Source organism: Apodemus sylvaticus, chromosome 6 (genome assembly GCF_947179515.1).
Source record: "Apodemus sylvaticus chromosome 6, mApoSyl1.1, whole genome shotgun sequence".
Lineage (NCBI taxonomy): Eukaryota > Metazoa > Chordata > Mammalia > Rodentia > Muridae > Apodemus > Apodemus sylvaticus.
The window spans coordinates 131721013-131735893 of record NC_067477.1 but is presented as its reverse complement, the minus strand read 5'-3'; the positions used below and the strand labels follow the sequence as shown (position 1 = coordinate 131735893).

The window sequence follows — 14881 nt, the reverse complement described above, 5'->3', positions numbered from 1 at the left end:
CCCAGTCATAAAAATAACTAAAAGACAGACATAAAGTAAAGAAGGTATCGGAGACCCAAAGGCGGCCTGTGCTGTATGACCTGAAGTGATCTGCCAACAGCCCAACCCCCATGACGTCCCCATGACACCCCTCACGGAAACCAAAGCACAATCCTAGATACCCAGTCACCAGAGGGAAAAAGAGGAGCTGGAGCTAACCAAAATATCTGACCTCAGAGTACACCAGCCATAGTAGCAAGTCAGCAAGCGCCGGTGCAGCAGCCGCACAGACAAATACAATAGGATAGAGAACCCACGGCTGATGGATGAGACGGCCCAGTGGAAAGAGCACAGGCTGTCTTCCTGAGGCCTGGGGATTCCCAGCAACCGCAGGGCAGCGCCAGCTGTCTGTAGCTGCAGTCAGGGGGATCTGATCCCTTCTACATAAAATAAAAAGACAAACCCACACAACTAACAATCACCTAGGTTTTAGCTAAGATGAAAGGGCAGCCTCTTCCTCAAAGGATGCTGGGAAAACTGGATACAGAATGAAGCTAGAGCCCTCTCTCACCCTGTACAACAGCAATTCAAACTAGACCAAAGACCTTAATGTGCAACCTGAAAGGAAAATCAGAGAATATACCTTGAGAGATCTAGGCAAGGAATTGCAGAAAATCCTTCAACAGCTCAAGAAATAACCCTGAGAATGACTGCGGGACGGAGCGGGCACAGGGGTTACTGCGCTTGTTGCTCTGCCAGAGGACCTGGATTCGAAGCACTCACATGGTAGCTCACAACCACCCATATCTCTACTTCCAGTGAAGCTGACACTCTTTTCTGAACTCAGGCACCAGGAACGTGTGTAGTCCACATACATACATGCAGCAAAGCACGCATACACATTGTGATGGTTTGTTAAGGAATGCCCTGACCCCCCATGTTCTAATGCTTGGCTCATAAGGAGTGGCACTGTTAATAGGTATGGCCTTGTTGGGGTAGGTATGGCCTTGTTGGGGTAGGTATGGCCTTGTTGGGGTAGGTATGGTCTTGTTGGGGTAGGTATGGCCTTGTTGGGGTAGGTACGGCCTTGTTGGGGTAGGTTTGGCCTTGTTGGGGTAGGTATGGCCTTGTTGGGGTAGGTATGGCCTTGTTGGGGTAGGTACGGCCTTGTTGGGGTAGGTACGGCCTTGTTAGGGTACGTATGGCCTTGTTGGAGGAAGTGTGTTGTCACTGTGCTGACGGGCTTTGAGGTCTCTATGCTCAAGCTCAGCCCAGTGTGGCTCACAGCCTCCTTCTGCTGCCTGCAGATACAGATGTAGCACGCTCAGCTCCTCCAGCATCGTGTCCCCACGCACCACGCTTCCTGGCATGGTGATCGTGGACTAAACTCCTGAACCTGTAAGTCAGCCCCAACTAAATGTTGTCCTTTATAAGAGTTGTCAAGGTCATGGTGTCTCTTCACAACACTAAAACCCTAAGACACATAAAACAAAAGATCCTATCCGGGCAGTGGTGGTGCAAGCCTTTAATCCCAGCACTCGGGAGGCAGAAGCAGGAGGACGTCTGTGAGTTTGAGGCTAGCCTGGTCTGCAGAGCTAGTTTCAAGAAAGCCAGAATTACAGAAAAAAACTCTGACTCAAAAACAAAAGGAAGAAAAAGAAAAGGTTTGACTAACGAAGGTAGACGCCATTAATCCCAACCCTCTGGAAGCAGAGACAGGCTGATGGGCGTGAGTCCAGCATGGTCTACACAGAGAGTCCTAAGCCAGCTAGAGCTACACAGGGAGACCCTGTCTCAAGAAAAAAAGGATCGTTTTAAAGAATTGACTAATGGGACTGCATAAAATTAAAAAGCTTTTTTCACAGCAAAGGAAACCAGCAGAATGAACAGACAGGCTGCATAATGGAAGAGTATCTTTGCCAAGTGAGCATCTGAGGGAGATTAAGCATTGTGACTCCATGAAGAACTCAGACCAGACTTAGCGGCTCGCACCTATAACCTCAGGACTGGAAAGATGAGACAAGAAGATTATCAAGAGTTTGAGGCCAGCCTGGGCTACAAGCTTGCAGTACAGTGTGAAACCCTGTCTCAAAGACACAAAGAACAACTGTACCCTTCCAAGAGGCTAATCAGACCTTGTTTTGCCACAGTTACCTAGCCCACCGGGAGTGGTCTTCTGGCCAGGTGGGAGACGCCTGTTTACCACATCCATAGTATTCCTGAAAAAACAAGACTGACTGACTGCTGAAGCAGACCCCAGCTGAAACTAAGGCTGGGTCTTTATGTATATAAATGCAGAACTGAAAAAGAAACTTTGAGCCTTGATCAGAACTTTTGTCTTGGCTCCATTCCCCCCACACCTTAATTCCAGGCTCCCTTTCAAGTAAACCCAGTTTGCCCATGACTGCTGGACAGTTACCAAAAAAACCAAAAAAAACAAACTCCCAGATGTGGTGGAGCACGCTAGTGATTCCAGCACGCGGGAGGTGGAGGCCGGGAGATCAGGATTCAAGGTCATATAGTAAGTTCAAAACCAACCTGGAATATATGAAAACTAAGCTCAATAAAGAAAAAAAAAAAATAGGAAGACCCCTATGGCAGCATGAGTGAGAGTGGCGCACGGGTTCATAATGTTTGAATCCCTGGTCCCTGGTTTGGTGCAGCTGTTTGGAAAGGATTCAGGGGTGTGGCCCTGGGAGCAGAAGTGTGTCACTGAGGGCTGGCTTTAAGGTTTTAAAAGACTCAGGCCGTCTCCATTATGTTCTCTGCTTCATGTCTGTGGCTCAAGATATGAGTTGAGCCAGGCAGTGGTGATTCACACCTTTAATCCCAGCACTTGGGAGGCAGAAGCAAGTGGATTTCTGAGTTGGAGGCCAGCCTGGTCTACAGAGTGAGTTCCAGGGCTAGACAGAGAAACCCTGTCTCAAAACCCCCCGCCCCTCCCCCCAAAAAGATGTGAGTTGAGTGGGGTTTTTTTTGGGTTTTTTTTTTTTTTTTGGATTTGCTTTTTTGGAGACAGGGTTTCTCTGTATAGCCCTGGCTGTCCTGGAACTCACGCCCGGCGCGAGTTGAGTTCTCAATCACTGCCCTGCCATGTCTGCTACCTGCCTCCTGCTACTTCTCAAAGCCCATGGACTCTAACCTGGAACTGTAAGCCTAATTAAACATTTTCTTCTTGGTCACAGTGTTTAATTGCAGCAAGCAACTAAAACAACATCCCGGTGTCGGCCTTTGGTCCACATATGTACACACTCACATTTTAAGCTACAAAAATCAAACAAACAAACCAAAACACAGAAACCACCAAGTGTACTAGCTATAAGAATTCTGCATATCTAAATAAAATTTAGCACTTTTTCTAGCAAAATTTTAGTTTCTTATATACAATACTATAAATATATAATAATAGGAATAAAATTATCTAGCAAATATTAGCTGGGTATGGTAACACAAACCTATATTTGGAGCATTTAAGAGGTTTGAGGCAAGAAAATCATGAGTATACACAAAGTTGATGCTCAAAAACAAACAAAAAAATTAACATATTGCCCAGCTATTTTAGAGAGAAAAGTATCCCCATCTCCCATTGAACACCTCACAATGACGTAAAATTGCCTCAAATCTACACCCCACAAAGAAACTATTGAAAGTAAACAATAACAAAATTACTACCCTGATGGTTTGCTAATGCCAACTTTCAAATCTTTTTTATTTCAGTATGGTAATTTAATAAAAATATGCATGATATACTCTAAACAGTGTGGTCTGGGATTGTAGCTCAGAGGCAGAGCACCTCCCTAGCCCACACGAGGTCTTGAATTCACTTCCTAACACACGCACATACAAATATTATAAATATATAAATCATATCAGCATATATAAATTATGTCTCAGTATAAACAGAAGAAAGAAAGAAGACAAACACTACCCCAAAACTTAAACCACAAGGAAAATTAAATGATGAAGAAAGGGAGTTCCTCCAGACGGCTCAAGGGATAAAGGTGTTGCTACCAAGCCTGACAATCCATGGAATTACAAGGTGGAAGGACAAAGGACTCTTGAAAGGTGTTCTCCACTTAAGGCATGATCACGTGCATGCGTGCATGCATGTGCGTGTGCATGTGCACACACGCACGCACAATTAGTTTTAAAAAGAAAAGGCTAGGGCATTGGCTCCAAGGCTGAAGCACTAGCTGCGGTTGCTCTTCCAGAGAACCTGGGTTCAATTCCCAGCACCCACATGGCAGCTCATAACCATCTGTAACTCCAGTTCCAGGGGATCCTACACCCTCTTCTGCCTCTGAAGGCACTGGGCTTACATGTGGTACACTATATATATATATATATAAATGTATGTATATTCAAAGCACCCATATATACAAAACAAAAATTAAATTAAAAAACAAATGTAAACTTCATGGTAACAGAAAACACTCCCTTACATCATGAAAAACGCTTTCCTCTTGAGCTACAGGAAAACCATTTCACTTACTAGCATGCTTGTCGGCGAGCATTATAAGCGTGTTGGAGATATCGCGTCTTCTATAAAAGCAGACTACTTTTGCTTCCACATTGCCGCTCGCGGTCTAAGAAATAAGAAGAATAAAAGTCATATGGGACCTGAAGTATCAAATGATAAGTGCTTAAAGGCTGGGTGTGGCGGCGCCTGCCTATAATCCCAGCACTCGGGAAGCTACGGCAGAAGGATTGCTCAAAGCTAGAGGCCAGTCGGATGCACACAGAGTCCCACACCAGCCAGGACTACAGAGCAAGACACTGTCTCAAGGAAACTAGCACAGCGAAAGTGGACAGGAGGAAAGGGAGAAGAGCTCCCCCTAGTCTGTGTGTGTGTGGATGACACAGGGTTTCACGTAACCCAGGCTGCCCTTCAACTCACTGCCCTCTTCTCCCCGCTTTCCTCAGGCATGCACAGCCATACCAGACACATTAATCCCTCCAATAATAAAGCCACATCGAAAGCTACCCCCTCAAACCCACCCGCAGACAGCACAGATTAAGTGTAATATCACCAAGCTTCAGAGGCTGGAGCCAGCATGCAGGACAGACCTGGAAAAACACCCTCTAAGCACCTTAAGAAATGCTCAACATCATTAGTCATTAGGGAAATGCAAATCAAAACAACCCTGAGATTTCACCTCACACCAGTCAGAATGGCTAAGTTTAAAAAACTCAGGAGACAGCAGGTGTTGGCGAGGATGTGGAGAAAGAGGAACACTCCTCCACTGCTGGTGGGATTGCAAGCTGGTACAACCACTCTGGAAATCAGTCTGACGGTTCCTCAGAAAACTGGACATGACACTTCCAGAAGAACCTGCTATACCACTCCTGGGCATATACCCAAAGGACTCCCCAGCATGCAATAAGGACACATGCTCCATTATGTTCATAGCAGCCTTATTTATAATTGCCAGAAGCTGGAAAGAACCCAGATGTCCCCAATGGAGGAATGGATACAGAAAATGTGGTATATTTACACAATGGAGTACTATTCAGCAATTAAAAACAATGAATTCATGAAATTCTTAGGCAAATGGTTGGAACTGGAAAATATCATCCTAAGTGAGGTAACCCAATCACAAAAGAATACACATGGAATGCAATCTCTGATTAGTGGATATTAATTAGGCCAGAAGCTCTGAATACCCAAGGCACAATTAGCATAACAAATGACTCCCATGAAGAAGTAAGGAGAGGGTCCTGATCCTGGAAAGGCTTGATCTAGCATTGGAGGGGAGTATCAGGACAGAGAAAAAGGAGAGAGGTGATTGGAGAATGGGTGGAGAGAAGAAGGCTTATGAGACATATGGGGAGGGGGGAACTGGGAAAGGGGAAATCATTTAGAATGTAAACAAATATAGAAAATAAAAAATAAAATAAAAATAAAAACACCCTCTGCATAGTCAATATACGTAGTTTACCTTCACATAGGAGAACACCCAGAACTGTAAGCTCCCATCCCTGAAGCACTTCTGTCTTCTGACTAGTCTAGAATAGTCAGCGCCCTGCTTGGCTTAATTTACTGCAGCTGAGGCCCAGGCTCCTAGACTATTCTCTATAAATTCTACAGCCTTCAAGCGGGTCAACCATTCGCTAGGGAACGAGCTCTTCATAAAAAACACATAGATTACAATATAATGCTACTGAAATGTCCAATTTCTAACAAATGTGGCACACGTTTCAAAATGGATCTGGACTTACAGATATATTCAAATATAAAGAACATATACCATAATAAATTTGTCAGTTTTACTAAGATCAGCAGCAATATTTTAGGGAGAAACGGCACTGTAGAGATAGTGCCCCTTCAAATTGAAATTATATTAAATTCCTATCCAAATGCCAATATATTTCATAATGTTGTGATCAAACTCATCCTCCAGAAGCAATGAGCCAGCAATCTGCTAAATGAACAGGCCGATATTTCCATGTAAATAAAATCTAGAGCTCTACTCTAAGCTTTTCTCGTCTGTGTCTCATTAGTGTGTTCTCCTAACAGCAAGGCTCTACAAAGATGATTAAATTCTCAGACAAACCTGCTGCAGGGACAAAGATGTTGCTCAGAGCATTTCTTCCTTTACTTTGTATTTTAAACGTTTTTTTTTTTTTGTTTGTTTGTTTCTAAGTCAAGATCTCACAACATAACACAGGCTGGCTTAGAAGTGGTAATCCTCCTGCCTCCGCTTACCCAGTGCAAGAAGAGGCATCACACCTGTACATAAAAAGAGGTGGAGGGGGCTGGGGCATGATGGCGCTCGCCTTTAGTCCCAGCACTCTCAAGGCAGAGGCAGGTGGATTTCTGAGTTCAAGGCCAGCCTGATCTCCAGCGCAATTTCCACAACAGCCAGGCTACACAGAGAAACCCTGAGGGAGGGCTCTTTGGGGTTGAAGAGATGGTTCAGCGGTTAAGAGTACTGGCTGCTCACTTCCAAAAGACTCTGGTTCAGTTCCCAGCACACACATGGCAGCTCACAACTGTCTGTAACTCCAGTTCCAGGGGATTTAACATCCTCACAAAGACATACATGCAGGCAAAAGTATAACAAAAACAATAATAATAATGTCCTCAGGACTAAAGGGTGTGGTTTGGGGACAAGGTGTACTCTTAGCATGTGCAGAGACTGGGTTCGATCGCCAACAACAAAGCCCTCATCCTGGGCACGCACTCCTGACTTGAGCTGCTCAACAGTGCAGGGCTGTTCTTCCCTCAGGACTACAATGCCATTGTTCCTCCTCAGGCCTACAGTACACCACGGTTCTTCCCTTCCAGAGGACACATAAACCATTTCTCTGAAGCTCTGCTATCCTACATAATGACCCATTGAGCCGTGGTGGGTTCGGTCCAGTTTCCAAGGTGAGGGTCTACTGCAGTGAGTGGAGGGGTTGAGGGTGCATGCGTTCTGAGTGCTGAGAGCTAACTCTGAGCTCGGGGAGTCACCACTGCTAGGGGATCACACAGACAGATCATCAAGAACTGAAGGCAAGCCTGGGCTTCTCAGCAAGCCCTTGTCCCAACACAAAAACAAAAAGCCAGAGCTGTAAACGCGGCTCAGTATTATAGCACTGGCCTCGCATGTCCAAGGCCCTGGGCTCAATTTCCAATACTCCAAATGGGGAGTGGGGGAAATCAATGGGAAAGCTTCCTAATTTCCATGCCTACTGCCAAGAGTTCCCAAGTGGCTGGAGGGTCCTGATTAAGACTCTGTGAAATGGCTCAAGGGAATCTTTGCGAATAATTTACAAAAGGTTGTATATGCAGGTGTGGTAACTCAGTATAACTCCAAAGCCATAATCTCAGCACTCAATAGGCAGCGGCAGGAGGATTGCCCCAGGTTTGAGGCCAGCTCTGGCTACAGTGCAGACTTCAAGCCAACAGGGCTACCAACACTGTCTCAAAAACATGCAAGGTTCCAGGCTCAGGATTTAGTACTGAGCAGTGTGGTTGTAGGCGGGAAGGGAGAGCTAAGAAGCTAAAGATCTAGCTAAACACCACAGCATGGTCAGGCACGTGGGAGCACTGCTGGATTCCAGCATTTAAGAAGTCAGGAGTTCCCCTGTGCCAGAGAGGGGAAAACAACAGAAAGGGGAAGGGACCAAAGCCTGAAAGAGGCAATCTGGTTCCCCGTGCGCCCTCACCCTCAGCCGGTGTGGTGGGAGAATGGCGCCTGTCCATGGGAGGAGAACACAAAAGACCATCTTGCTGGAGACAGTGACTAAGGCCTTCTTTGGAAAAAGACCATTTATTGGTGTAATTAAGTTAAGATATCAAAATGAGCTCCTCTTGGATTAGAATAGGCCTTAAATCCAAAAACAAAGGTCAAGATATAGATTAAGAGACATCACTGGCTGGGCTGGTCGGTGGTGGCACACGCCTTTAGTCCCAGTGCTTGGAAGGCAGAGGCAGGCAGATTTAGGAGTTCGAGGCCAGCCTGGTCTACAGAATGAATTCCAGGACAGCCAGGACTACAAAGAGAAACCATGTCTCAAACAAAACAAAACAAAAAGAAATCAGGAGTTCAAGACCCACTTCTGCCTCAAAGTTAGTTCAAGGCCAGCCTGAACTTGGAGTGACCCAACTTTAAAAAAGAAAAAAAAACTTTGAGGTCAGCATGAGCCACCAAGAAAACTCCAGAGCAACATGGTAAACAGCAAGACGTGTCTCAGTGCCAGCCGTGGTGACACACACCCTCAATACTAGCAATTAGGAAACAGAGGCAAGGTTTCTGTGATTTTTGAGGCCAGCCTGGTCTACATAGGGTGTTCCAGGCCAGTGAGGACTACATAGTGAGATCCAGTCTCAAAAAATAAACTATGTAGGCTCAACCTTTGTTTTCCTGGTGTGTGTGTGTGTGTGTGTGTGTGTGTGTGTGTGTGTGTGTTCTGGGTTCCAGCTCAGGTGCTCAGGCTTGGTGGTAAGCAATTTTACTGGCTGAACCAACTACCTCGCCAGTCCTCTCTTCTCCTTTTATATTTTTTTCCTTCTGTATACAGTGCTAGGGCACACAGCTCTAGAAATAGTAAGCGAAAGCTGTACCACGGGGCCCCACGGCCTTGAGTTAAATATTTGAAGGTGATAAATGAAATGGATAAAGCAAGCAGGAGGCATTTTGTGTTCTGAGACAAGGTCTCATGCTCTCCGGCTGGCCTTGAGCTCTCTGGGAGCCTCTGTCTCCTCTGGACCGGGATTACTGGCGTGCTGCAGCACCAGGCCTAGCTGTGTCTGTGCTGGGCACGGAACCCGGGAATTTGCGTGTGCAGGTAGGTCCTCTACCCACTGGACTGTATTTGGCAGTTTCACACACTGGACAAGTGTAAGTGATGTGAAGCAGGTATTTAAGAGATGAGGACATTAGCCACAGACCTACAAATAAAAATAAAATTACAGATGTGCTAAATTTAAAATGTCACACACAGGACTGTGCTCTGTAAACACGAAATCTGGAATTCAAATGTGTTGCCTCTTTTGAGTTAGGAGGGTGACAAAACCCAGGATCCTGAACAGTCTTCTTAAAAGTCTGGAACTTTTAAGTTCAAAACTAAAACCTCTTGACGAACATGGCTCGGTATCGAACATCTTCTGCGCTTCTTTTGCTGTATGTGATTCAGGACTCTGACCCCTGCACTGAAGAAGCCCAGGCTAGAGCACAGGAGTTGATAGCCAGCCTGGGCTACATGAAAACTGTTGGCTTACAGGCGATTCTGCTAGGCTCCTCCCAGGGACCTACCTAGCAAGCTTAGGTCATCACCCGCCACCTGCCTCGATGGCCTGCTCCCAGGTGCAGGCCTCCTATGAAAGGACCGCCAGCCACCCCAGTTCTCTCTCCCCCAGTTCCCAGGTGCTGCGGCAGAGCCCAGTCTCCCCCTTTCTGTCCTCTGTTCTCAAACCTCTTGCTCCCGTCCACCTGCCTCCACCCGTCTCTACCCCTCTCCAGCCCCTACCTCCTTTATTCCAGGTTTCTTGCGTGGTGTGATTTCTCATGGAGTACCTTGGCATGAGCCCACCAGGTACCACCCACCCTCCCATCTACCCTAGGGGGTGGGGGTGGGGTGGCATCAGGAAGCTTGTTATATTTTGTAACAGAAACCCTGTCTCAAAACCAGAAACCAGAGCCAAAACATCGGAAAGTTCTCTTTTCACTTTCCCCTAATCTGTACTCAGATGAAGTACCAGTAATCTTTTGGAGGAAGAACATGGAGAAAACCACATATACATATAAATTTATACATACTACATTGGGTTTATTTTCATTACCTGTTTTTCTAAACCAGTGTGTACTGCGGTTTTTGTTTCAGTCAATAATACATTTTAAGTATTTTAGGCTAAGTGGTTGCCATGTAGTTAAAGACATTAAGTAGGGGCTGGAGAGATGGCTCAGTGGTTAAGAACACTGACTGCTCTTTCAAAGGTCCTGAGTTCAAATCCCAGCAACCACATGGTGGTTCACAGTCATCTGTAATGAGATTTGACGCCCTCTTCTGGTGTGTCTGAAGACAGCTACAGTGTACTTAAATATAATAATAAATAAATCTTTCAAAAAAAAGACATTAAGTAAACAATTGTTGAACTAATGAGGCTCTAAACTGTCTCACATATATGCTAATACATAGCATTACTATTCATCAAGTACTTTGGTTCATTTGTTTGCTGGTTTGGATCTTTTTTTTTTTTCTGGTGTTTTTCGAGACAGGGTTTCTCTGTGTAACCCTGGCTGTCCTGGAACTCACTCTGTAGACCAGGCTGACCTCGAACTCAGAAATCTGCCTGCCTCTGCCTCCCAAATGCTGGGATTAAAGGCGTGCTCCGCCACCACTACCAGACGGTTTGGATTTTTTGAGATAGGGTTTCTCTGTGTAATTCTGGCTGTCCTGGATCTCTTGTAGACCAGGCTGGCCTCAAAAACCCACCTGCCCATCGGCCCCACGCCCCCCACCCCCAGCCTCCCTAGTGCCAGAATTAAAGGCTTCTGCTCTGGCCAGCTCCTTTTCTCTTTCCTTCCATTTTTGAGAGATGAGTTCTGTCTCTCACTAGCCTGGAACCTGGTTGGCTGGTGAGCCCTGGGGCAAGGATTATACGCCTGAGCCACTAAACCGGTTTTTCTTTCAGATTCTGGGAATTGAACTCAAGTCCCCAGGCTTGCAAGGAAAGCAAGCAATCAACTGAGCCATCTCCCCAGCCCCTCATTTTGTTTTTTTAAGGCAGTCTCAGTAATACAACCCAGGACAGACCCAAACTAGATATAAAGCGCTAGTATCGCGCAGACTCATTTACAATTCTGTGTGCTGAGGGGAGGGGAGGAGGCTGAGACAAGGCCCAGGCTGGGGCCCAGGCTAACTTTGGTGCCTGACTATAGGCGTAAACCACCACTCCCAATTAGATTCTTCCTTCTAAAGCTAGGAGGAAGGGATTAACTCACCGCAGATGTGAAACACAGTGTTTGGGAAACTGAGGCAGGAGGATTGAGATTTTTGAAGTCAGTGAAAGCCCAGCTCAAACAAACAAAAATACTTAGTACAGCCCTAAATATGAACAGGAGTCAAGTTACACAACTGGCCTGATCGTCAAGGATTGTAGTTTGGAGAAACTTGCAATCTTTTATTCAGTACCATTGGTCAAAAATCTTTATAAACAAATATTCAGACACCTGCAGAACTCTGTAATTAGTCTGGAACTGAAAGTAAAAATCACCTCCTAGGCCCTTTACCCAGTAACCCTTAAAAGGAAACCACCTTAGCGCTCAAGAGTCGATGCAACTCCCACTCACCTTGTTGAGTTCCTCGATCCTTCTGATCAGGTACGGGTTGCTGGAGGAATTCTCAAAGTAAACATAATCTGCAAACGAAAAGTCACAGGCCTTTTCAGCAAGACGTTCCCATTTGACGGCTCAGAGCAGTTTTTAGGTTTTGTTTGTTTTTCTTTTTGTTTTAGACAGGGTCACATTAGATAGCCAAGGATGTCTCAGAGAGCTTGCCTTGTTAACCAGACTGGCTTCAAACTCATGGAGACCTGCCTGCCTCTGCCCAGGACTGGAGTGCTGGGATTAAAGGTGTGCAACAATCTCTTGGGCTACAACTCTACACAGGGCGATCCGCCTTCAGAAGTAGTTAATCCACTGTAAGGCAACCTCTACCAGCTGTTCCAAGTTTATTACTTTCCTAGAATTCTCATTTCTGCCTAAGTGGCCCAAGCTCATCTGGAACTCAACACCCACCTCCTGCCTCACACTCTCAAGTGCGGAGATTAGTGGTGTGTACCACGAACCACATCCTGCTTAAGTTTCTTTTTCTGTTAGAAATAACAGTCCAGGCTGGCAAGAACTGTCGAAGTCACTGAGACTGGCCTTTAGCTCCTAAGCCTCCTGCCCCTACTCTTACAGGGTGAATTTACTGGCATGTGCCACAATAGCCACCCTTGAATTAATTCTTAAATTTAAAAAAAGAAGAAGAAGAAAGCATGACTGCTGTAACTGGGGGGAGCAGGAAACAAAGGCCAGACGGCGAAGCAGAGGCTAGCCCCGAGCAAGGCTTTGCCTCAAACAACAACAAAAAGCACAGGTCTTAAATCCCAGCACTTGGGGGCAGAGGCAAGCACAGTGAGGCCAGCCTGGGATCCCTGTGAGACCAGCCTGGTCTAGAAGTGAGGTCTAGGGCGGCTAGGCCTAAAGAGACACCTTGCCTCAAACAAACAACCCCACCACAACATGATAGCCAGACTCCCTCATCACTAAGTATCAGAGCTCACTAATGCACCTCCCCAGCTCCTCACCACTCTAATCCAACCAGCCCTGAACAGCGATTCTTAAATATAATCGTTGACCTAAGACAAATTAGGAGAAAAAGAAAGGCTTTACCAGCCCAAATTCACTTCGAACATCAACTTAAAAAAAAAAAAAGTGCGAGCAGGGTGTGTAAGGGAAGGCCAGGTAACAAACTTTTCCTTACTCTACCTGGTTTGTTTGAGTAATCCCTAGGTGTAGGGATTTTTTTAATCCCTTTATTATATTTGATTCCACTCCATTTAGACCCTTCTTATAAAGAAAGCATGGTAAGTAAACGTACAGGATTTTTCCAAGTGTGGCTTTTCCTCCACAGAGTGGCTGGAAACTTCCCACTATGTGTTTACCTGGGACTAGACTGCACAGTCACGGTCCACCTTAGCGGCTCTCTGCTGCTAAGTGGCCTCATTTAGCCCGGCCATTCCCCACCATCCTCCATCAGGAGCTCGGCTAATGAGCAGAGACGGAAGAGCAAGTCTCACTCACAAACACGCCACTTATCTGAATTATTATTTTACCAGGAAGGAGGGAGGGAGGGCGTCGTGAGCAGGGAAAGTTTGTTTGACCTTATTTCTCTCTCTTCTGCGGAAGGCTGGGAAGGCAGACAGCAGAGCCAATGTCCAGGCTGAGCTCTACTCCCCACCTGGGGCTGCGGTCCCTGGCCCCACGCACAGCCCCACTCTTAGGGGGGCTGAACGAGAAACCGAGGGGAATGGGGGTGAAGCAGCGCCGATGCAGGGCCCAGGCTCTGTAAACAGGCCTGTCCAGCTGTGCCCCCATCTGGGCCACCATCGCCCCCAGCCCACACTAACGCAGAAGCAGAAGCGGGGTGTGGGGGGGCAGTGCTCCAGCCTCCCCAGTGCCCGAAAGCCACGCGAGGGAAAGGCCACTCAGCTAGGGGGCTTGCCCAGGCCCTGTCCCTTTGGGGCGTTCGTAAAGGGGGTGTCCGATGCGTGTCCCCGGAAGAGGCCTGGCTCCGAGACGCCGGGCAGGAGCGGTGGGGGAGGGGAGTGGAAGTGGGGAGCCCCCTGCGCCCCTCCCGCGGCGCCCTCAGCCCGGGCTCCCGGGGCCGCTGGCAGTAAGCGTGCGCCGCCCGGACCCCCGCTCCCACCGCCCGCTCCCCGACGGGCCGGGAAGGGCGAGCCTTCCTACCTCCGACCCGGTACATGTTGGCCGCCATGTCCGCCCGCCCGCCCGCGGAGCCCGAGCCGAGCCCCGCCCGCCGCCGCCGCCTCAGCCTCGACCGCCGCCGCCGCCTCGCCACGGGGGAGGGGGAGGGACGGGGAGGGGACACCGAGGGAGGGGGCTGTGCCCGCCCCCAGCGCCGGCAGAGCGACGCCGAGCGGGCCCGGGAGGCCGGAGCGCAGTCGGTACGGGGCGACGGGCTGCAGGGGGCCGAAGACCCCCCGGGGCCACCCGCACTAGCCTCCTACCCCCCAGGGTCAGGAGCAGTGGAAGAACCAGGGTGGGGACAGAGGTTCAGGCACGCGTCACCTGTCCACCTTGGGACAGGTTCTCCTTTCCTGTTCCTGTCCCCAGGGACACCCCTCTATGTGTGACCTCAAGCACATGAACGCCCTTCTGGGTACAACTCTCCGGTGCAGCCAATGCAAGCGACAGATGCTTGTTTGCCTCTCTCCCTCGTGGTGAGAGGATGTTTGGTGGCTTTAGAGCCTACAGGCCCTGGGGCCAAGAAGACCCTACCCAGCTAGAAGCTGGCTTTCTCACCCCAACCACATTGTCAGGTGTGTCATAGTTGTGCCAAAACTGAGCTGAACAAAACCGACTCCCCCACATTCTCCCGCCCTACCTCTCAACAGGCTCTGTGTACAGTGTGTGCTTTGACCTGGAGAGACCTTCGGGTAGAAGAACATGGTTTCCACAATGTCGTGTCTAATAGTTTGGGGTTGCTAGTCAGCTAACTAGTTTTATGTCAAAAAGGACACCCTCACCCCCAAACCCCGTTTTTTTTTTTGTTGTTTTTTTGTTTTTTGGTTGTTTTTTTTTTTTTTTTTGCATTAATGGGATTGACACAGGCTAGTCACTCAATTATAATACTAACTTTTCATGTTTGTTGGTTTGTTTTTTAATTTTTAATACATTTATTTACT

The 14881-nt window shown here is 47.6% G+C and overlaps 1 protein-coding gene across 7 annotated transcripts in view; it reads right to left on the bottom strand.

The window, feature by feature from the left end:
- Window positions 1-14005, bottom strand: part of Mta3 (metastasis associated 1 family member 3) — a 121002-nt gene extending 106997 nt beyond the window's left edge. For 5 of the 7 annotated variants that reach the window (XM_052186478.1, XM_052186481.1, XM_052186479.1 and 2 more), the window contains exons 1-3: window positions 13923-14005; window positions 11760-11827; window positions 4472-4565 (exon numbers count right to left, since the gene is read on the bottom strand). In XM_052186478.1, coding sequence (XP_052042438.1) covers window positions 4472-4565; window positions 11760-11827; window positions 13923-13950 — 190 coding nt within the window. In that variant the 5' untranslated portion in view covers window positions 13951-14005. Of the gene's footprint in view, window positions 1-4471; window positions 4566-11759; window positions 11828-13117; window positions 13141-13288; window positions 13308-13922 lie in introns of those variants that run through there. The other 2 variants (XM_052186484.1, XM_052186483.1) reach the window with 2 other exon arrangements.
- Window positions 14006-14881: the final 876 nt, after the last annotated feature.